Source organism: Ceratotherium simum, chromosome Y, assembly GCF_057802395.1.
Source record: "Ceratotherium simum simum isolate JZ-2026a chromosome Y, ASM5780239v1, whole genome shotgun sequence".
Lineage (NCBI taxonomy): Eukaryota > Metazoa > Chordata > Mammalia > Perissodactyla > Rhinocerotidae > Ceratotherium > Ceratotherium simum.
This window is the reverse complement of record NC_141941.1, coordinates 1,844,294-1,866,035: the sequence shown is the minus strand read 5'-3', so window position 1 is coordinate 1,866,035 and position 21,742 is coordinate 1,844,294. Positions and strand designations below refer to the sequence as shown.

The following is a 21,742-nucleotide window of genomic DNA, read 5'->3' as shown; positions in this document are numbered from 1 at the left end:
GATGAAAAGTTGTGCATGACAGTTACAGAAAACGGATCTATCTTTAAAAATGCTGAAATTCCATCTATGTGTATATGTGTATGTGTGAATGTGTGTGTACATACACAAACACACACACACACACTTTTTAACAAGAGTTACGTCGAACTCACACTGAAGCTCATATATGGAAAATCTTTAGTGGGCATGAGGTTTCATCACTTGTGGGAAATCCTCTCTAAGAGGTGAGAAGCATCAGGGAACATTTATATCAAATCATACGTAAATTCATGACCTGAGGCATGCGATTCTGAGACATCTCATCGGGATCACTCGTTTTAGGTTCTTTTTCAATTTGGGAAGCTCTTTCAAACGCTTTCTGCTTTCAACTCTGTCTTCGGAGACCTGGCTCCCAATTCATCATGGTGAGCATAAGGCAGCATATTTGGGATTTTTATGGGTCTCTGTAGGAGTTCCAGATTGCAAGGAACACCTTCATTTTTGGTTCTGATATTTAGGGCATCATCTAAAAGTTCTATAAACCTCCACTTTAGTTGAATCAAGGTATCCCAATATGCCCAAACTATCCTTTTCCTCTCCCCGAAAGTGTCACTAAAATAGAAGCAGTTAGTATACTTTTTCAATGTCTGAGGATGTGAGATTTTCTGCTCCAGTAAAAAGAGAAAGCATCAACAGAGGAAAACAACGCCGACGACTTAAGGACGGGCACCTACAGAGCGTCAAAGACTAAAAATGATATGAAAAGTCTCAACCTCTGCAAACCACTATTTCTACTCCCTATTTTCCAAAAAAATATTGAAACCGTAAGATTTCGCAGGAAAATGAATCCCCAGAGCGATTCCCTGAGGTGGTTTTAACATCAGCGATTTTGCACTTAAAATGCCAACATCCAGCCTTCTGTCTGCAGGTAATGATAATTTTATATGCAGACAGGTGGGAGCTGAAATAATGGTCAAACTCTGTTGCTAACGTAGAGAATCATTCATTCCTACTTCACTCCCAATGGTGAATGCCCCAGGGTTTCTGTGCCATGGCTCAAGCTGCCCACCACAGCTTGTTGGAAACCCCAACAGCATTCTTTGTCTCTCAAAAGCCAAGAGCATCCTCACCCAATACTCATGCCATTCTGCTGCCGTTGCGCTTTGTGACAACGTCGTCGGGGATAAACATTTGCGTGTGTGGCACCATGAGGTAGTTTGGGAGCTCAGAGCAGAGTCGGAATCTCTCTGTCCAAATGATGGAACCAACACATCAAGCAATCCTTTTGCTACCCAAGGTCTAGCTGTCTAACTTATCTTTATAAATGCACCACGTCCAACGAGTTCAGCGTTCTTTGTTAGGCAGCTCATCTATTTCAAACAGGAGAGAAAACACTGTATGACAGCGGGTTACGCCACAAAAGAAAGGAACTTTCCACAGGAGCAATAAACGGGGTTCTTGTCTTGATTGAGTTTTCCTCCAATTGACCAGTGGATCTCGTGCTCAGACATTCTCTGGTTCTGTAAGGAAAGATTGGGAGCAAAACAGCATAGTTAGGAAAAGAAAACTCTACGGATCGATTTTAAAGCATTATTAACTTTTTTGCTGTTTGCCATTTGTTAAGGGTTTTGAACATCTTAAATCAATTGAGTAATTATATCTTTTTGGTTAAAACTAATATTCATATGAACCCCTTTTTGAGATGTGGTCTAAAAAAAGTCTTCATAACATCTGAAGTGGGAGTTATTATTACCTCCGTTTTGCAAAATAAAGGCAAAGCATGATGCTCAAACAGTTCACTTTAATGGATAGACATCTGTCACCATGCAGATGGCCCTGTCCCCATAACTGTGTCCCTGCAAGGTGCACAAGCTTCAGAGAAGGATGTATACAGCTGCTGCCTATGTACAGCCCCACAGGTTGTGCACTGCACCATATCCTCATAGAGATCGCCAGTATACCATGCCCACCATCCTTCAGAGAGAGGTGACTCGCCTGACCCAACTCAGGACGCTGGATGGCTAGACAACATCAGAATGACAACTCAAAGTCAACTTCACTCCCATCTAGGATAAATCCCACACACGGAGCCTCCATGCTCATATTTCTCAGACGGTTTGATGGTTTTGCAACCAGCAAGACCATGTCGACCTAGGATCGGTCCTGCCCACCTTGGGAGAGGTCCCCTAATGGTGTGACAGTGTGTCTGCACTCTTGACTTGTTGAGCTGGCTAGATTTAATGGAAGGGAAACCAAACTCGATCCTTGGTAGACGTGATGAAGTTGTCGTTGAAGTATCATTGAGAATGTGGACGGGATATTTATCTGGTCGACAAAAATGCAGGAAACAGCTTCAAGATAGGACATGGCTTTAACAGAAAAGGGCTTCCACCTCAGATACACTGGGAGGGCATGATCTACGTTTTTTAAAAAACTCCATCTCAAATCAACAATTCAAAGAAATTTACCACCCCCTGTGTTCGTTGTAGCATTATTCACAGTAGCCAAGAGGTGGAATCAACCCAAGTGCCCATCAACAGAGGGATGGATAAAGATGTGGTATGTATACATATACAATGGAATACTACTCAGCCATAAAAAAGACAAAATCATCCCATTTGCAACAACATGGGTGGACCTTGAGGGTATGATGTTAAGTGAAATAAGTCAGACAAAGACAAACACCGTATGATTTCACTCATATGTGGAAGATAAACAAACACGTGGATAAAGAGAACAGATTAGCAGTTACCAGAGGGGAAGGGGGTGGGGGAGGGTGAAAGGGATACAGGGGCACATATGTATGATGATGGATAAACTAGACTATTGGTGGTGAGCACGATGCAGTCTATACAGAAACTGATAAATAATGATGTACACCTGAAATTACACAATGTTGTAAACCATTATGACCTCGATAAAAAAAAAAAACAAAAAATGAAAAACTCCATCTGCTTCAAAAAATCAAGTAAGATGACTCAGTGGGCACAAAATTCCAGTGGGCACCAGAAAACTGAGAAATCAAGATACATAATAACACCTTAATGCGATGTTTCAAAAAAATCAAAATTAGTGCCCCCCCCCAAAAAAGGGCCATGATGAGCTCAATATCAAAATGTGAAATAAAGGCAGGATCCAGTCTGGCATTTGTATATCCCTGCCTCACTCGCCTTCCCCCAAACCCAGCCCCCCGTGCCAATAAAACTTTATTTATATAAACAGGTGACAAGCCTGCGGGCTGTAGGTTGCCTATTTGTTGTTATTTTTTAAATATTGCACAAAAATACTGTTTATTTCGATGACTGAGTTTGTTGCCAGCCCACCTCTTATGCTTGTGCCTGAGATGAATGCCTCGCTCTCCTCACCCCGTGTCAGCCCTGAGCTCACGGGTTCACGAGTTCTTACAGGTCACCGCCAAGGATGGGACCAAAATTAATGCCCAGTGTCTCTGTCACGATCAGGCATGTTTCCAGGAAAGTAAGGCTGTTTTTCATAAGTTCTGTTCCCCGCAAACTTTCGGAGTGGGGCGTTATGTAGACGAGGCTCGCCCCGGCCAGAGGGGTGGTCATTACTGCCCAGCCACCAGCAGAGGGAGGCCACGGGCAGCTTTTAGGGTTCTGAAGATGCAGACAAATTCTAAAGAAAAGACCGCTGGAGTAGGCTTCTGTTTCATAGCTTCCTCCACAGACAGAAAGGAGGCGTGGGGACAGACTCAGATGTGGGTGATCTCGGGACCAAACTTGAGAGACCCTGAGTTAAAATTCCACCTGCCGTTTTGCCATAAAACATCCCTCTCTCCCCTCTGACCCTCCCTTTATAGAGATGTCTTCAGGGCATCCATTGATCAGCAGCCAAGACCTCCGATCCCAAGGATGACTGACTGGGCGTAATTCTCCAAACCAGGGAGCCTGGACCCAAAGTTGATGCAGAAAGCCACAGCAGCCCCCCCCATCCATTTCCCTAGGGTCCATGCACAGCCTCTGAATTGGACAGAAAGATTTACAATTTAGTGCTTCTATCACTTTCTTTCGGGAGAAGTGTGCAAAAATTTCAGGTTTGACCTGAACGTTTTTCCTGACTTGCTTGTGATTATAATTTCACTGAAAATGAAACAAAATTGTACCAGCCTGGCTGAATGCAAACCCCTGCTTACAAAGTTCCGGTCTACGTTAGTTTTATAAGTTCTTTGGCAGCAAAACCAAATCTTGCAGATCAGAAAACTGTTTAAAAAATTAATAAAAGGATAATCTATTAAAATGTGTGCGTTGATTTCTTTCAAGTTCCCATGTGCGCTTGATAAAGACCCAACTTAAAATGACATCATTACACAAGGCGATCTACACCAGACTTAACCAGAAATAACACCGCTGAAGATGCCAGCAAGTATTTTTATCAGGCTTTACAACTAGAAAAATAAATTTGGAGTGCAACTTGCCATTTGTCCTGAAACAATTTCTTGTCCTGTTGCGTTGGAAATACCTAGCTGCCGCGCCCACCAGCGCAACCACCACGACCGACACGATGGGGGACACGATTTTCGCTACTGTGTTGCCTGCAGGAGTCAAAAAGCAAGATCGTCTGAGAAAAAGGCGGCCGGCAGGAAACTGTTTATTTTAAATAACTCTGCGGTCACATCCCTTGTCCTCCTCACTCTCATATTCACCCCAAAAAAGAACAAATTCACACAGGAATCCTCAGGAAGTGATTCTGCTTATTAACCACGACTTACCCTTCTGGAACATTCAGCACAGAGTTTTGCACAGAAGAGGCACTTGATATGTTTTCTGTATCTTTGTTTAATTTGATGAATTTGTACCTTTTTAGACATAGAATGCTTTCTCATGCACAAAAAAAAAAAAAAGGTTCAATCAAAAATTGCCTTGATGTCACCACCCTCACTGGGACTCTGGACAGAAGTACATACAAGAAATCAATGCCTTGAAGCCAAGCTGAGTGCAAAGCTTAGGTTTTCTTGCACGAAGAACCCAGGTCAGGGACTTTGGTGTGACCAAAATCAACACTCTCCTAAAAGAAGAAATCATTCCTGCCATTTAAAATGACCACCCATGTCTTATATCAGACTGGGTAAAGTACCTACCATGTCGTAGGTGATGGATAAATGGCCACTCCATGAATGAGGTGCCATGTTGGTTGGAAGAGCGTTTTCAATGGAGCCCAGGGATCTAGCCCTCATCTGAAAATGCTGCCTCACCTGCCTTCTGCATCTGCATTCTCTACAATGTGACCGGGTACATCAAATGTGACCCCATCAAAACATGGTGTCCAGCTCTTCATCCTTGGCATCTGGGTTCTATGCCCAGGCATACTTCTCTTCACTCTCTCTGCACCCTGCTTGGCACCATGTGAGCAAGACTGGCCTGGCCTCTTGGAGGGATATGGGCTGATTTTAGTCCAATTGGTGACTAGTGTAATTACAATTCCAATAAATGGTTACTGTTTCAAGCCACTGTGTTTTGGGATCTTTTGTTACTCAGCATAGCTAACTGAGACACCTTTCTCTCTGCCATTTCACACATATCAATCGAGTCATGTCCATTGTAACCACAAAATGGTCTTCCAAGCTGACCCCTTCTCTCCGCTCCCACTGCACACACCCTAATTTAGTTTACCATCTTCTCCTGGGGTGATATGTCTTAACATGATCTCCCTGACCCTTAGCTGGCCTCGTCTGATCCACGCTTCACATAGTATAAATACAGGCAGGTTGTTTCCCATCAAGCTTGTATAAAGCACAGACACAGCCCTCTTCTTGCCTGACCTGTTGTGAGTCTTGCCCCTTCTCCCCATCACGCTCCACACCCCGTCCACACAAATTACTGGTGTTCCCAGGGGCATACCCTGCCTGACCTCACACATCATCTTCCCTCTCACCTCATTCTCCTCTCCTGGCTGCCTCCTGTCCATCCTTTAGACCTTGGCTTGGATGTGATTGCCTCCAGGAAGCCTTACCAGGCTTCACCCCACCCAAGTCTAGGATTAGTTCCGTCTGTCTTGTCACAAGACCCCATATGTCCCAACAAACTGTGTGTCAGACCTGGATTTTTGTCTTGTGCTTCCTCCCTCCCGCCCCCACCTTCTGTCGGAGAGAAGAAAAGAATCAACGGGCTCCCTAAGAATAAACCCAGGAAATAGTAATCCTGAGACGCTGCTTGTGTATTGGGCCTTAGGGATTGGAAGCCACTGCAATCACTTTCTTCTTCTGTAGCATCGACGGCTCACAAAGTCCTCATGGCTGGGTGGGCAGGTTCACTCCCACTCTCAACAAAAATGCCAAATCACTAAGAGGCTGGACCCTATTCTCCCAGCAACATGTGACACAAGTCTGCCTTCTGGACGCCACCCCTCCCTTCTTAGACCTGCCACAGGGCTGGCCGTGCACTGTTGAGATTTCTCTAGGGCAGAATGTCCATAACTTCCTTCGCCTTCTCCCTCTTGGCTTCGAGTTAGTACTGGTCAATCAAAATGGTGCACCGAGTGGCACCAAGACAGGTCCAAGACCCCCAGCTCTGCCCTCAGAGCTATGAGGCATGTTCCAGCCTGAGAACCAGCCCTCGTCTGTCCTTCCTTCCCTGAGCCCCCTCAGAACCGATCCCACCCCGAAGGACAGATGTTTTTGTACAGGAGCTTCCTTACAAACAGAAAAACCGTAAGTGCTCTGTGAAAGTCGTGGGGTTGAAACAATAACGCAAGCCGACGCTGGCCCTGCCCGCAGTGATGTGCAAGGGGGGCTCTGATTTAAGACGGGGGCCGGCTGCACCAATCAATTACCGTGCTGGTTGCCGTAGGTTGAATATCCGTTTCCACCTGTAAGGGGAGAAGCACAGAGTCATTCATTTATCCAGCAGTTTGTCGATGCCGTCTGTTGCCGGGCAGTGTGGAGAGGCTGAGAATGTGGCAATGAGCAGAACAGACAAAAATCCCTCTTCTCAGGGACCTGACCTTCCGGTGGGGGAGGGGACAGAAGGTCACTGTTAGGAAGGAGGGGTGTAGATGCTACTTCTAAGGTGAGGAGTGGAATGGGGCGATGAAGGGAGAGAGGAGTGCGGTTTTCATCTCAGGAGTCAGGAATATACACACATGCGCATACACGTGTAACTCACACAGACACACACCCACATGTACACACAAACCCCACAAGTGCACATGTGTAAACATCTACCTGCGTGCACAGGCATACACAGGCACACACACACACACCCGTAAGCACACGTGCACATGTATGCACACATCTACACTCATGCACCTATGCACACATGCATGCACACAGGCAAATATATGCACGCACACGCACAGGCACACACTTGCATACACGTGCACAAATATGCGTGCACACACACACAATAACACCTGTAAGCGAGCCTTAGTTCCTTTCAAGAATTTAAGGCTACGTCGCATGCAAAACATCTTCCCCCACCTCCGGTGCCCCAGGAGGACACAAAGTACAGACTCAGGTGGTCAGTTAGTTACCAGGCAGGAGACAATAGGACAAGCTTCCCACGGAGTGTTAGTTCCCTGGAAGGAGGGCTTCTCCTCACACAGGTTTTAAGAAATCATTCCATTACCATAAGTGTTTCCATTTGAGCGGGGTCTATAGGGTCTATAGCGCCCTCCTCCTGCAGGACAGAGAGATCTCATGAGATGAAAGATAAGGCTCGGGGAGTCACAGTGACATCTCGAAAGGAAGCACCCATGCAAAAGCCAGCACCCTCGAAGCAAGATGCTGTGAGAGGCTGCCAAGATTTCACTCGAGCTCTCCCCATGCAAAGGGAAAGGGCGCAGCCACAGCGGGGTGCCCTCTGACTACACAGACTGGCAGCCGACATGGCCCTGCAAACCGAGGGGGTCTGCTAACACCCTTGAGAACACATGGTGACTGGGGCACATTGCACCCACATCCCCGAGGACCAGGGCTTCACTTAGCCAGTGTGCAAATACGCTCTCTGTGCAGTCAAAAGAATCCCCCACTCGATGTTTGTCGGGATGAGACTTTGACAGAAACGCAGACTATAAATAGTCATCACGGCCAGTAAAAAACAACGGGGATTTCTCTACACCTTCTTCTTATGTCTTGAGAGCAATTTTTAAGGAAAGATTTCAGATTAAAACAAAATGCTTGGTGCTAATTTTGTTAATTTTGGAGTGGAATAGTTGAATGTGGGTACTATTTAAATATTGAGGGGTAATTTTATAACCTGCCTCTTCAAAGTGGACAGCAGGAGTTACGGGGTTAATCGTGTTTCACAAACCCGTATATTTGAGTTTTGACCCCTAGGACCTCAGAATGTGTCTGTTTACAGGGATGAGTCTTTAAAGAGGTGATGAAGGTAAAATGAGGTCATGAGGGTGGGTCCTGATCCAATAGGACTGGGGTCCTTATGAGAAGAGGAGATGAGGACACAGACACACACAGAGGGACGACCACGTGAGGACACGGGGAGAAGACGGCATCTACATGCCAAGGAGAGAGGAGGCCTCAGGAGGAACCAGCCCTGTGACACCTGGATCTCAGAGTCCAGCCTCCAGAACCGGGATAAATAAATGTCTGTTGTTTAAAGCACCCAGTCTGTGGTGCTTTGTTAAGGCAGACTGAGCAGAGTCCTACAGTGGGTATTAGAGGACCTGTCCGATGAAACCCAGCACTTAGGATGACTGAGACACTTCTCCACATCACTGGGAGGGATGACAGACGTAGGGCACACCCTCCCCTGCCGGCCGAGGTTAGCTCTGGCCTCTTTGCATCCTGCCTGAGGAGGGAACATTCCAATCATGTTTTGCAGCCTGCAGAGAGAAGCTGGGTGACTCACCCAACTGTTGCTTAACCCAAAACCTCTGTGCTAATCCGAGGGCTGACTCAGAGCCTCGCCCAGCTCAGGGCCAGAGGACGGGGGCCCCAGACACGCACAGGAGCAGATCCTCTTTTCAAGTACCGGACACAAGATTGAGCGTGCAACCTCCAAAACTGTGTTGTGGCTCCTGTGTGCCAAACCAGCTGCTGTCTGCACGTGGTCCCGCCCACAGGCACAGGATGCTTTGCAGAAGTGTGGCCCCGAAGATAAAAGATCAGCCAGATGAGTGATCTTTCATCCACTGCGGGGCAGGCCCCCGAGAAATGCTGGTGCCTGATAAGAGTCCTGACTAATTTCCTGGGAAAACATGTAGAAACTCACAGGGTTCCTGAGAACACTACCAGAGGAGTCATTTCTTTCTAACTTATGAATCAAGCAAAGACCAAAAAGACACGCCCTAGAAAAGATCTGTACAGAGGGAGAATCTTCAGAGCCGCGCGTGTAGGGTAGAAAGGCTCCCCTGAATGGGAGACTCCCCTGGGCTAGAGGGACGTGGGGGCATCTGATGATAAAACGCTCCACGTGGCTATTTATAAAAATACTGAATTTGCTGCATCTCCATCATTTCAGTAGGAAGAGGATGATGGGAGCATCACATTAGCAATGTGCTGATAGTTTAAAGCTGATAGTTCTTGACTTCACTCAGCTAACTTTCACCCATGATCTGTCCCATCCTGGGTTTGCACACCTCGTAGGGACAGTTATGGGAATGGGGTCACCTATATGGTGTCAGATGTCTATCCCTTAAAGTGGACCACTTCAGCATCATATTTTGTCTTTATTTTGTAAATTGGAGACAATAATAACTCCCGCTTCAGAGGTTAGGAAGATTCATGGGCCCACATCCCAAAAGGACCGCACATCTTGTAGAACTCCATACAAATACTACTTTCCACCAAAAAGATAGTTATTCAATTCACTGAAGATGTTCAAAACCCTTAACAAATGGCAAACAGAAAAAAAATAATAACGGAAATGATTTAAAATCAACCGGTTCAGATCCCAGGTGCGCACCGACACGCCGCTTGTCAGGCCATGCCGTGGCGGCGTCCCATATAAAGTGGAGGAAGATGGGCACGTATGTCAGCTCAGGGTCAGTCTTCCTCAGCAAAAAAGAGGAGGATTGGCATGGATGTTAGCTCAGGGCTGATCTTCCTCACATACACACACAAAAATCAATCAGTAGATTGATTGATGCATGAGGGCGTCAAAATCTACAAACTTTCAGTTATAAAATAAATAAGTCCCAGAGATGTAACATACAGCATGGGGACTATAGTTAATAATACCATATTGTGTACTGGAAAGTTGCTAAGAGAGTAGATCTTGAAAGTTCTCATCACAAGAAAAAAAAATGTGTAACTATGTGTGGCGATGGCTGTTAACTAGACTTATTGTGGTGATCATTTCACAATATATACAAATATCAAATCATTATGTTGTACCCCTGAAACTAACAAAATGTGCATGCCAATTATATCTCAATAAAAATTATATCTCAAAAATTATATGCCAATTATATCTCAGAAAAAAAAATCCATAGAATTTTCTTTTCCCAGCTAAGACATTTTGCTCCCAATCTTCCCTTCCAGAACCAGAGAATGTCTGAGGACTCCAAGATCCATTGATCTCTCTGAGGAACAGCTCCATCCAGACCAGAAGCCGGTTTATCTCTCCTGTGGAAATTCCTTTCATTCTTGGCATAATCCACCACCCTGACAAAGAGTCCCCAGTCAGTCCGATATCGTCTCTCTAATGAGTCTTGTGATTCATCGCTCTGTTTCTTTCTACGTGAACAAAGGTGGGTAGGGCAGCCCGTGGACCCCTGGAGAGCAGAGCCAGGCCAAGCCAGAGGGTCAGCGCAGAGAGGGCTCAGAAGACAGATGCCAGCAGAGAGAGATCCAGCACCCCAGACCTCAGGAAGAAGGAATTGTGGCAATGCAACTGGGAGGTCTGGAAATTCTGCCCAACCCTGCTGCCCACCAAGGGCCCCAGGGAAGGATGTACCATATGTGTTTCCGTAGCCACCATAACCAGGGTGGTGGCCGCCACCTCCTGTGGGAGAGAAGGTGCAGTTGGGAGATGATCCGGCTGTGGAGCTTGGAGTTTCAGCAGGCATCCTCCTGGGTCGTTGGTGACGGCACCAAAGCCATGCCCAAGCGTCAACCCAAAGAGAGCCCCATATAGTAGCAAAGAGCAGGGCCCACGGGGGCACAATCAAGGGCGCTCCCGCCAATGTCATGACTTCCCAGTGGGAAAATTCACACCAAGATGGAGCCATCTAGAAAACCTGTTGCCTTCAGAGAACACACATGCACCCCGAGGGCTCCAAATTAATGCAGAGAAATTTGAGCAGGGCCAGCGACCCAAATACAGAACCACCTTTACCAGAAGGAAGATTGGGCAGACGATCCCACTCATAATGTTCTATATTAGAGACTAGGAATTTTTACTTTTTTCTGATCATTACTGTAGTAAGCTTTAAGACAAAGCTATTTCTTTACCACATCTAAACATCACACAAAGGTGACTGGATGTAACCTGCTTGTCCAGACAACGAATATGCCCCTTGAAAGGGTATCAGGGACAAGTCCCTTAACTCTTCTAAAATGAAATCGCAGAACTAAATAGATGAGAATCCTTGCAAACTTGAAGATAAAGCCTCACATGTTATACCCTGGAGCCCAGAACTGCTGCTTCTGTCTCCTAAGTGATCTGTACTTTTATTTATGTGCGAAGGATTCTAGTCAGGCATTCACATTCCAATCATACAGAAGAAGCTACCTAAAAGTCTTATATATACACACATGCGTGTGTAAAGATCTATATATAGATATACATACACATATAAACATATATACACATATAAAAGTGTATATAAGTAAATGTATATAAAATATATAAAAAGATATATCATACACATATAAAGATACACATAAGTGTGTATATATAAAGGTATGTATACACTCTCATATAAAATATATACATAAAGTATAAAGGTATATATATACGTATTTAAACACAGGTACACATACATCTATATAAAGGTATATACATATAGGTGTATATATACATACACGCACATATATTATACATACATATATAAGAGGGATATACCTACATAATTTTATAAAAATGTATATATAGAGACACACATATAAATATATATATACATACATATATAAAAGCATGTATATAGATAAAGGTATATACATATAAATACAAATATATATATATAGAAACATACATACGTAAAGGAATATATATACACACACATATATAAAGATATATATGTGTATGTTTATATATAAAGGTACATAAATATATGTAAATATATGTAAATATTTTATATGTAAAGATACATATGTATGTATCTTTATATGTAAAGATACATATATGTATGTATATACACAAAGGAGTATATATAAAAAGATGCACACAAATATACACACATACACACACACACTTATATAAGGATACATATATATAGAGAGGTATATATACATAAATACAAAGATACACAAAGAGAAGCTCGATCTCCATTGTTCCCACCACAGAAAATAACTGATAATTATATGCCAGGATAGAGCTGGTGATCATATTGCAACATACACATGTATCAAATCGACACTATGTACACCTTAAACTTACACAATGTTATATGTCAATTATCTCTCAATAAAAGTAAATTTAAAAAAGATATACATAGAGAGACATATATAAAGGTGTATATATATATATATATATGCGCACATCTCCATAAAGATGTGTGTATACCTATATATGTGAAGATATGTGTGCACACGTATATATGAAGGTGTGTGCATGCACAGGTACACGCAGACACACACACATGCACATATATGTGTTTACATGGAGACAACCACCACTTTTAAACGGAGACAGTCCCATTGCCAACTTTCGCCCACACCACAAACCCTGGACAGACGTGTGGACCAGACCCCCACTGGATGTTGGAGGGGTGAGCCCCGCACCCCCACCTTCCACTTGGGATTGACCTTGTGCCCAGGCGAGGGGGCCACAGCTTCCCCATCACCCTCTCCAGCCAAGTCGGAGAAGCCCCGCACGTACCTGCCGGCGGCCTGGGTCTGGGTGGGTAGCGGCCATCGTCCCGGTCCACGTCATTAAAGAAACCTGTGGGGGAGAGCACAGGGCGGGTCCCGAAATGCTTTCCAGAGAGCCCCCGTTAAACCCAAGCTTGTGTGAGCGATATGGGGAAGCTTATGGAGAACAGGGTTCCCACACCAGCAGGCCCTTTCCAGGAGGTCAGGGCCACCAGGGGACCAAACCTCCAAGTGTCCCTGAAGCCATCGGGGTGGGCTGGCGGCCCTCTCTCCCAGAAGAGTGTGTGGGGAACCCACTAGCCTGGGAAGGGTGATGGATTGGACAGACCCCGTACAATTTGAGAATTTGAAAAGAAATACCAACTGGGGAGGACAGAAAGATGACCCTTCATCCCTCAGACACCAGGCTGGTCCACGCTCTGGGCCTCTGCACATGCCATACTCTCCACTCCATCCAGCTGCCTTCCTGGCTCAGCCCCCTGCTAAGATGACCTCCACCTTGGATGGCGTCCTGTAGATTCCATATTTACCCGTCTGTTTGTTCCTCTGCCCCCACCACACTGCACGGGGGGCACAGTCCGTTTGGACACTGATGAACCTCCATGCCCAGAACAAGTACCTAGTAAGACTCAATTAAATGATTCAGAATTCATAAGCAAGCCAGCAGAAGCTGCTGTCTTCAATACTGGTCTGGGCGCAATGGTACAAAGTCGCCAGGTGCACTATCCTACAACAGTCACGCGGTGCAACATGCACGGACCGGGCTCCCTGGCGGAGGCTTCATCCTGGGTCAGCCTTGGTGTCCCAGCTGGGAGTGTGGAGTATGGTTCCCACTCTCTCCCCTCTCCCCATCCTGGAGCATCCAGGCCTGATTCAGGAGGGGGCAGGGCGGACGTGCGTAAGTCTCTTTGAATTGTTGGTTTCATGTTCTTTGGATAAATACCCAGGAGTGGAATACCTGGATCATATGGTATTTCTTTTTTTTTTTTTTTTTTAAAGATTTTATTTATTTATTTTTCCCCCAAAGCCCCAGTACATAGTTGTCTGTCATAGCTGCACATCCTTCTAGTTGCTGTATGTGGGACGCGGCCTCAGCATGGCTGGAGGAGTGGTGCCTCGGTGCGCACCCGGGATCCGAACCCGGGCCGCCGGCAGCGGAGCGCATGCACTTAACCGCTAAGCCACGGGGCCGGCCCTCATATGGTATTTCTGTTTTTAATTTTTTGAGAAATCTCCATACTGCTTTCCATAGTGGTAGCGTTATTCACAATAGCCAAGACATGGAAGCAACTCAAGTGCCCATCAACTGAAGAATGGATAAAGAAGATGCGGGCTATACGTACAACGGAATACTACTCAGCCATAAAAAAGACAAAATCGTCCCCTTTGGAACAACATGGATGGACCTGGAGGGCATGATGTTAAGTGAAATAAGCCAGACAGAGAAAGACAAACACCATAGGATTTCACTCATATGTGGAAGATAAACCAACACATGGATAAAGAGAACAGATTAGCGGTTACCAGAGGGGAAGGGGGTGGGGGGTGGGCTAAAGGGGTAAAGGGGCACATATATATGGTGACAGATAAAAACCACACTGTCGGTGGTGAACATGATGCAGTCTATATGGAAACTGATAGTTAATAACGTACACCTGAAATTACGCAATGTTATAAACCAAGATGACCTCAACAAAATAATCATATTAAGAAAAAAAAAAGAAATATATGTTTGATCTTCATCCCTGGTCCTGGCACAGAACTCCTACACCCTTGGAATTTCCTAAGTGGTGAGAGCCATAAAGGTGTCTTTTGAGAGTCCTAACAAGTGGCTTTCAACCATACCTGACTGTATTTTAATAAGGTGACCTCTGGAACGCACCTGAGGATGGGGGCTGGTTGCCAGGGTAACCAACCTTTGTGATTAGAGGGTTGGAACTCTCAGTCCCATCCTTGACCTCCAGGGAGGGGAGAGGGATGGAGACTGAGTTCCATCTCCAATGGCCAACAACTTCATCAATCATGCCTACATAATGGAGACTCCAGAAAAACCCAGAAGGATGGGGTTCAGAGAGTTTCTGGATCAGTGAATGCATCCTCCTGCTGGAGGGTGATGCACCCAGACCTTGCCCTGTGTATCTCTTCATCTGGCTATTCATCTCTATCCTTCATCATATCCTGTATAATGAACTGGTAAAGGTTTCTGTGAGCCACTCTAGCCAATTGATGGAACCCAAAGAGGAGGTCGTGGGAACCTCCCATCTATAGCTGGTGGGTCAGAAGCACAGGTGACATCCTGGACTTGCGATGGGCATCTGAAGTAGGGGCATCTGTGGGACTGAGCCCTTCACTTGTGGGGTCTGATGCTCTCTCCAGGTAAATGGGTCAGAACTGAGTCAACCCCCTGGTAGTGTCAGAAAACACACCCATCAGATAGACCATGGGAGTCACCCACTGGTTCCCATTTGGGAAACTCCAATATGGTAACCTGTGCCCTGCAGAATTTCCCTGCCTGCTTCTCAGTCAACTTGCTCACCAGGAGCACTTGTGTTTTTTAATTATTTTTTCAAAATAAGATCAAATTTCATATGCAAAGCGGTCTGCACAGCTCACTTTGGGGTTAAGCCACTGCTGTTTCTAAAGCTCTTGTAGGCACCAAATGTTGGTACTCTTTTCTGGGGATGTTGACGTGTGAACTCTGGTGAGAAGGGGATGGTGATTGTGGCCTGGGCTGCCTGCTGGAGGGCCTGGAGGATAGTCCATATTTTGGAATTGGAATAAACCTCAGGGCCTTTAGTGGTGGGGCAAGCCTGTCCCCTGAGCCCGGCTGCTGGAAATGAGCAGCTTTGGGGTGTCGGGGTGCTGTGGGGGTGTCAGGAAACAGTGGCACCCGTGGCCAGTGATGGTTGTCCCAGACACGAAGCTGTGTTCTCTACACCGGTTGGACTCAAGCCATTATCCTGGATCCCCACGCCCCCCCACTCTCCACTCACATCCTGCAACCACAGGAGGTCCTAGTGGAGATCCCAGCCCTACTTCCTCTCCAAGAGCTGAGAGATACTGCAAAGATGCACCTGTGAGAGAGGACGGTCTGATGGCCCTAAGCATCCTCTTAGTGAAAGAGACCTTATTCTCCTGGTTTGTGAGATCCATAACTATCTCTGGGTCTCTTCTCTCCAAATTCACTCCCTATTGAAATGATTCAGTCTTTATCTCTAAGAAATCCACCTGGAGATGCACAGCCCTCACATCAGGGTGAAAAATGTGCCACTGAGGTTAATGAAAAGTGTGAAGTGCAAAAGGCAGGCAGGGGTCCTTTGCTTTCTTCCAGAAAAATCCGCTCCCTCGTTGAAGCCTTCCCAGAGCTGTGGGGACCCCCAATAAAACAGCGTCCCCAAACTTGTCTTCTGAAGTGGAAGATACGGTAGCCTCATCAAGGTGAGACTCAAGGCTCTGGAGAGCCCAAGACATCCATTTTATTTTCTTTAAAGTGGTGTATCCGCAAACGTCTTTGAGCAGAGGACAGCCTTGATGGGGACCTCTTATTCACATCTTGCAGGACAATGTGAATCACAAGACCAGAGATTTGGGGCAGTAGGGGGCTGTTTTGCAGCATTCCAGCAAATGGGGTTGAGGATATGTGCCCTGATGGAGGGGTTTAAGGCGTGAGCCCTCTGTCGGCTCAGATATTGTTCACGCAACTGATCTTTTTTCAGAACCCACTGTGTGCCACGCGTTCCTCTGGGGAGACAGCATCAAATGAAGCCAACATCCATGCCCGTGTGGAGTTCTCATTCTAATTCAGGGAAATCAACTAAAAACAGTTGAAGGCATTGCGTATTAGTATAAAGTGGTTCAAGGCGAAGGGATTCGGAGAAGGGGATCGCAGGGGAGAGAGGGACATGCAGGGATACCAGTGCAGGACTGGGAGGTCTCGTCTTGGACCAGAGATGGCCCCAGAGGCAACACCTGTGGGAGATGGGAGGAAATGGAGCTCGGACATACCTGAAGCTTGTCCAGTTGGACGTAACCAAGAGTATTTTGGACCCTAGGAATTTGACATCTCAACAACGTCTACGGAGAACTGGAATCAGTGAAACTTCTCATTCTCAAAGCTTATAGAATTTAGGATACCCAACATATTCTAGCTTTCTCCAGCACCCATCGGTCTGCACACACGTGCACCTATGCTGTGGAATTACTGTGGAATTATCCACTTTCGTGGGCCAGCATCCCTGTCCTGAGTGGTCTTCCCTCTTGCGCATAATTTGCCAACATCTCATGTGAAATACTGCAGGAACTTGAGAAAAGTGGCCCCCAACGGCTCGTATAAGGGGAAGCAAAAGTCAACAGAACGTCAAACAAAAATAGACAAAAAAAGAATGTGCTTTCTCGAGAACATGGAACGTCTTTGGAGCACTGCCTTTTTCAGTCCGGAAGCCAAATGAAAATAAAACGTGTTTGCCGCCAATGTACCCCCAGGAGCCAGTGGGAAGCAGAGCGGATTCCTCTTAACAGGACCTCCGTGTATTTCAAAAGCAATTAGTATTTCCCCACGGAGGACAGAATGTCACGATGTGAAACGATAAATTGCATCCTGGGGCTGCTGAAACAAGTCAGGATACTCACGACTCTTACCTCCACTGTTGTCGGAACTGCCAGGATACGGACGAGGCGGAGGCTTTGGTCTTGGGTCGATATCTGTTGGGAAACACCAAGGGGATTTTAGGAAGAGTGACAGCTTTCAGCAATGAATCAACCACACAGTGAAGAAGACGGAAATACAAAATAACATTACGGCTTATCTATATCTGCTGTTCATGGCATTTATGGAGACTCTCCTTCAGTCAAAAACCATCAACAGTCATGCATCGCTTAATTACGGGGACGTGTTCTGAGAAATGCATCATCAGGTGATTTCGTAGTTGTGTGAACATCACAGAGTGAATTTACGCAAACCCAGATGGTACAGCCTCTTATACACCTAGGCGACGTGGAATTATTCTTATGGGACCACTGTCGTCTGTGTGGTCCATCGTTGACCAAAACATCTTTCTTCGGTGCATGACTGTAGTTAAAATCTCCAAGCAGGAAGCTTAAAAAACCACTTCATCTTTGTGCCCAGAACGTCCTTACCTGGTGCTTATGGCAAGAAGCTCGCAGATTCGTGAAATTAATACGGCAGGTGCTCAACTGTTAACGTTCCAATGTTGAGGCTTATCGCCAATGGTAGATGTTTACAAAAGTCACCAATCTTAGGACAAAAGCATCTCACACTTTGACGGTGTGTTACATACTTTCCACCTGACGTGTATACATTCTCTCACTGGAGTTTCTTAACTTTTGTCCCAATGCCCTTGACCTGTCCTTCGAGCTTAGCCCAAGCTTCCAGCCCCAGGGCCTTTGCATATGACATTCTTTCTGCCAGGATCTCCCTCCCACCTCCTGTCAGTCACTGTACGCACTCCACAAATATCTATGAGCCTATGTGCGACGTGCAAAACATCACGTCACCCTTCATGTCTCTGCTTCACTGTCTCGTGTACCTATCGAAAACAGCTGAAATAAATAATTGATTTAATTTCCTCACAAAATTTAATTTGCACATCATCAATCTGCATCTCCAGGACCTGAGCACCAGGAGGCTGGAAACTCTGTTTTCTGCACCACATTTATCTTCCCAGCACCCGGCTGCCCTCAGTACCCGGCAGGTGCCCTTCAGTTAAATGACTTCAATTCAGGGCAAAATGCAGGAATTTCATTCTGGAAGTCCTCCTTTGGGACAGCCATCTTGGAAAACCGGAAACCTGAGCTGTGTCCAATGGTTTTTCATTTCTTGGAACAGACTCTCTTCTGATGTCTTTAAAATCGTACAAATGTGGGAGATTTCAGAGGCTTGGGGGGGAGGGCACAGCTGGAGGAGTCCAGATGAGGTTTGGTTCACACGGCAGGAAACAGAGCCCCACGTGCTGAGGGTCTCCCTGTGTGGTCAGTGCTCACTCCAATGACCCCTGTCCTCCTCCGAAACCTTCCTCCCCCTCGCCCACAGCCAACAGCTCCACCCACTTGCTTCCTGGGGGACCACTCGAGTGGAACCAAGTGCCTCTGCACAAAATTCTCCGAGAGCCCTTGAAAACGGGCATCGTCAAAACGTTGCACCCAGAACACGCATTTCTCGAAAGTCGGTCCATGGTTGCCCTGCACCCTCGTCCTCTGAGACCTTCACGTGGTTCTGAACCTCATTCCCAACTTCCCAGTGAAACCCGTCATTTAAATACAGGGTTCTTCAGAAGCAGAGGAACTTCAGATGCACAAGAGTACAAACGGATACGTTTGTGGATTTAAGCAAATTCTTCAATGTTAAGCAAAGCTTCCAAATTAGTCTGCTCAAGCTAACACAATAAAATACCACAGACGGGGGCGCTTAATCAACAGACATTTATTCTCTTGCAATCCTGGAGGCTAGAAGTCCGAGATCCAGGTGTGAGGAGGGCTGGTTCCCACTGAGGCCTCTCCCCTTGGTGTGTAGACGCCGTCTTCTCCCCGTGTCCTCACGTGGTCGTCCCTCTGTGCATGTCTGTGTCCTCGTCTCCTCTTCTCATAAGGACACCAGTCCTATGGGGTCAGGACCCACCCTAACGACCTCATTTTACCTTCATCACTTCTTTAAAGACCCATCTCCAAATACAGCCCCATTCTGAGGTCCTGGGGGTCAGGGCTCCAACATGTGAATTTTAGGGAGAACACAATTCATCCCATGACAGTTTCCAGCAAACAGAATCTATGCCTCCCTCTTGATCACTTTCAAAACCACATAGACACCAGCTACTACCGTCGGATGAGAGAATCAGAGAGCAAAACTGGGATGTCTCTAAGGGGCAGGCGCAAAGACCAGGAACAAACCCAGCAGCAGGACTGAGAAAAGCAATAGAAGCCACAAGAGAAGCCAAGAATAATTAACGGGATCAGAGAAGAGGTAGGCAGAGGAGAATGTTACATTCTCGAGGTCTAATTCTCAGAGCAGGGGACCACTGGCCTCAGGGGTCCCCGTAGTCATCCTAAAGGGACTTCCTGTAAATCTTCCAGCCATCTATCAAGTCACCGGGGTGGAGAGACCTTGGAGAAACACCTAGAATATTCCCTCTGCAGATCCTTTCTCAATGTCACTCATCCACGATGGCCTTCCTTGTACACGGAACATGCTGGAACTCCATCTTCAAATTCAAGGAACTTTTCACCCCTGCTTTCAGTGATTGTTCTTCTTCTCAAGACGCATATGCAGGAGCCTGGGCAAGCCTGCGCCAGCCTGGGGCAAGCACGAGATTTCAGGACAGCTTCTCCTGTATTGCAGTTCCCATCATTAAGTTCTCACCAACTCAATTTCCCATTTGTTAGTGTGTGTGTGTTGGATTTTCTCCTTGCCTGGGTCAAAAAAGACTGCATAGTTTCACATCAAATACAAATGAATAATTCGGTAAGGCCCCTCACCACCGGCCACTGGGGGGTTGAAGCAAAGCGTGAAAATAAACCCCAGAAATCCCCATCCCTCTTGATTCTGGAATGTGTCGGCTGCTGGAGCCCTGAGTCACACACGGAGGGTCACCCCCCGTGCTGAGCCTTGCCCCCACACCCTGCGGTTGATGAGTCAGTCCGGTGCTGGCGATTCATCTTACGGGACAGCCAACATTTAAAGTTTTCAGGAGTCCTGCAGGGGGGTAGCCCATGGTAGCTTCTCCCAAATATTTGGAGCAAGAAAAACTTTCCATGAAGGATTCCCATTGGTACCGCATAGAACAGTGGTGCTCCATGGGACTATATATATATATATGCATACACACACACACACATATATATATGTCCTTTTTTTTTTTTTTGATGAGGAAGATTGGCCCTGAGCTAACATCTGTGCCCATCTTCCTCTATTTTGTATGTGGGACATCGACACAGCATGGCTTGATGAGCAGTGTGTAGGTCCGTGCCCGGGATCCAAACTCATGAACCCCGGGCCGCTGAAGCAGAGGGCGTGAACTTAACCACTACGCAACTGTGCCGGCCACTGGGACAACAATTTTTTAAAAAATACTGGGAGGAAATATTATGAAAAAAACCTATGGAATTGGGGATGTCTATAATGGAAGAAAAAAAAATAAGAAAGATGAAATGTTGACTTAACCATCCTGTAACTAGTGCAGTTAATATTAGGTGTTGCTTTTCAAACAAGTAACAGCTTCTTTGGACCTTAGTCCTTATTTTTAGAGACCCCTCCTGCGAGGAGATGAATTTCCACCCATCGAAATGTCAGAACAAGTTTCCAGGAAGCTTCCAGAAGCCCTAGACTTAGCCGGCTTCACGCTGCTCCATGTTGTCTATCAGGTTTTAGGTTTTTAGGGTGATTGAATTGCTGAGGACTTTACCGGCCAATATTTCCTTTTTTTTTTTTTTTTTTAAAGAAATATGTGGGAGCAGTACCTGCCACCTTTTGGAAACGATGGAGAAACTGAGGATAAATGACGTAAAATGCACAGTGCAAGTGAGCTTTCTTGAATGTGAATGCCCAAGTTATTTGCAACCCTGCAAACCAGCTAGAAAGAGAACCTGTCCCCCAGCCTAATTAAAACTCTGCCACATGAACACGCCGTGTGCTCTGAGGACACCCTATTTTCCAGGTGTCAGTGCACCGGAAAAATGAAATTACTGGTGTTGGCTCAACTCCGACGGAATGAAGCTCTGTTCCCCGCATGGCAGGCGGGCTGTGACTTATTCCAGAAGCAGCCAGATGACAACTTCTAGTCAATAAAAGCCAAGTTTCAT

General features: G+C 46.1%; 1 protein-coding gene across 1 annotated transcript in view; it reads right to left on the bottom strand.

Moving 5' to 3' along the window:
• The window catches only part of LOC147911603 (glycoprotein Xg-like), a 50,506-nt gene that overhangs the window by 12,832 nt on the left and 15,932 nt on the right, over positions 1–21,742 (bottom strand). The window contains exons 5-9 of the mRNA XM_087427831.1: positions 17,570–17,632; positions 12,939–13,001; positions 7,563–7,613; positions 6,769–6,804; positions 4,415–4,531 (exon numbers count right to left, since the gene is read on the bottom strand). Coding sequence (XP_087283957.1) covers positions 4,415–4,531; positions 6,769–6,804; positions 7,563–7,613; positions 12,939–13,001; positions 17,570–17,632 — 330 coding nt within the window. The remainder of the gene's footprint in view (positions 1–4,414; positions 4,532–6,768; positions 6,805–7,562; positions 7,614–12,938; positions 13,002–17,569; positions 17,633–21,742) is intronic.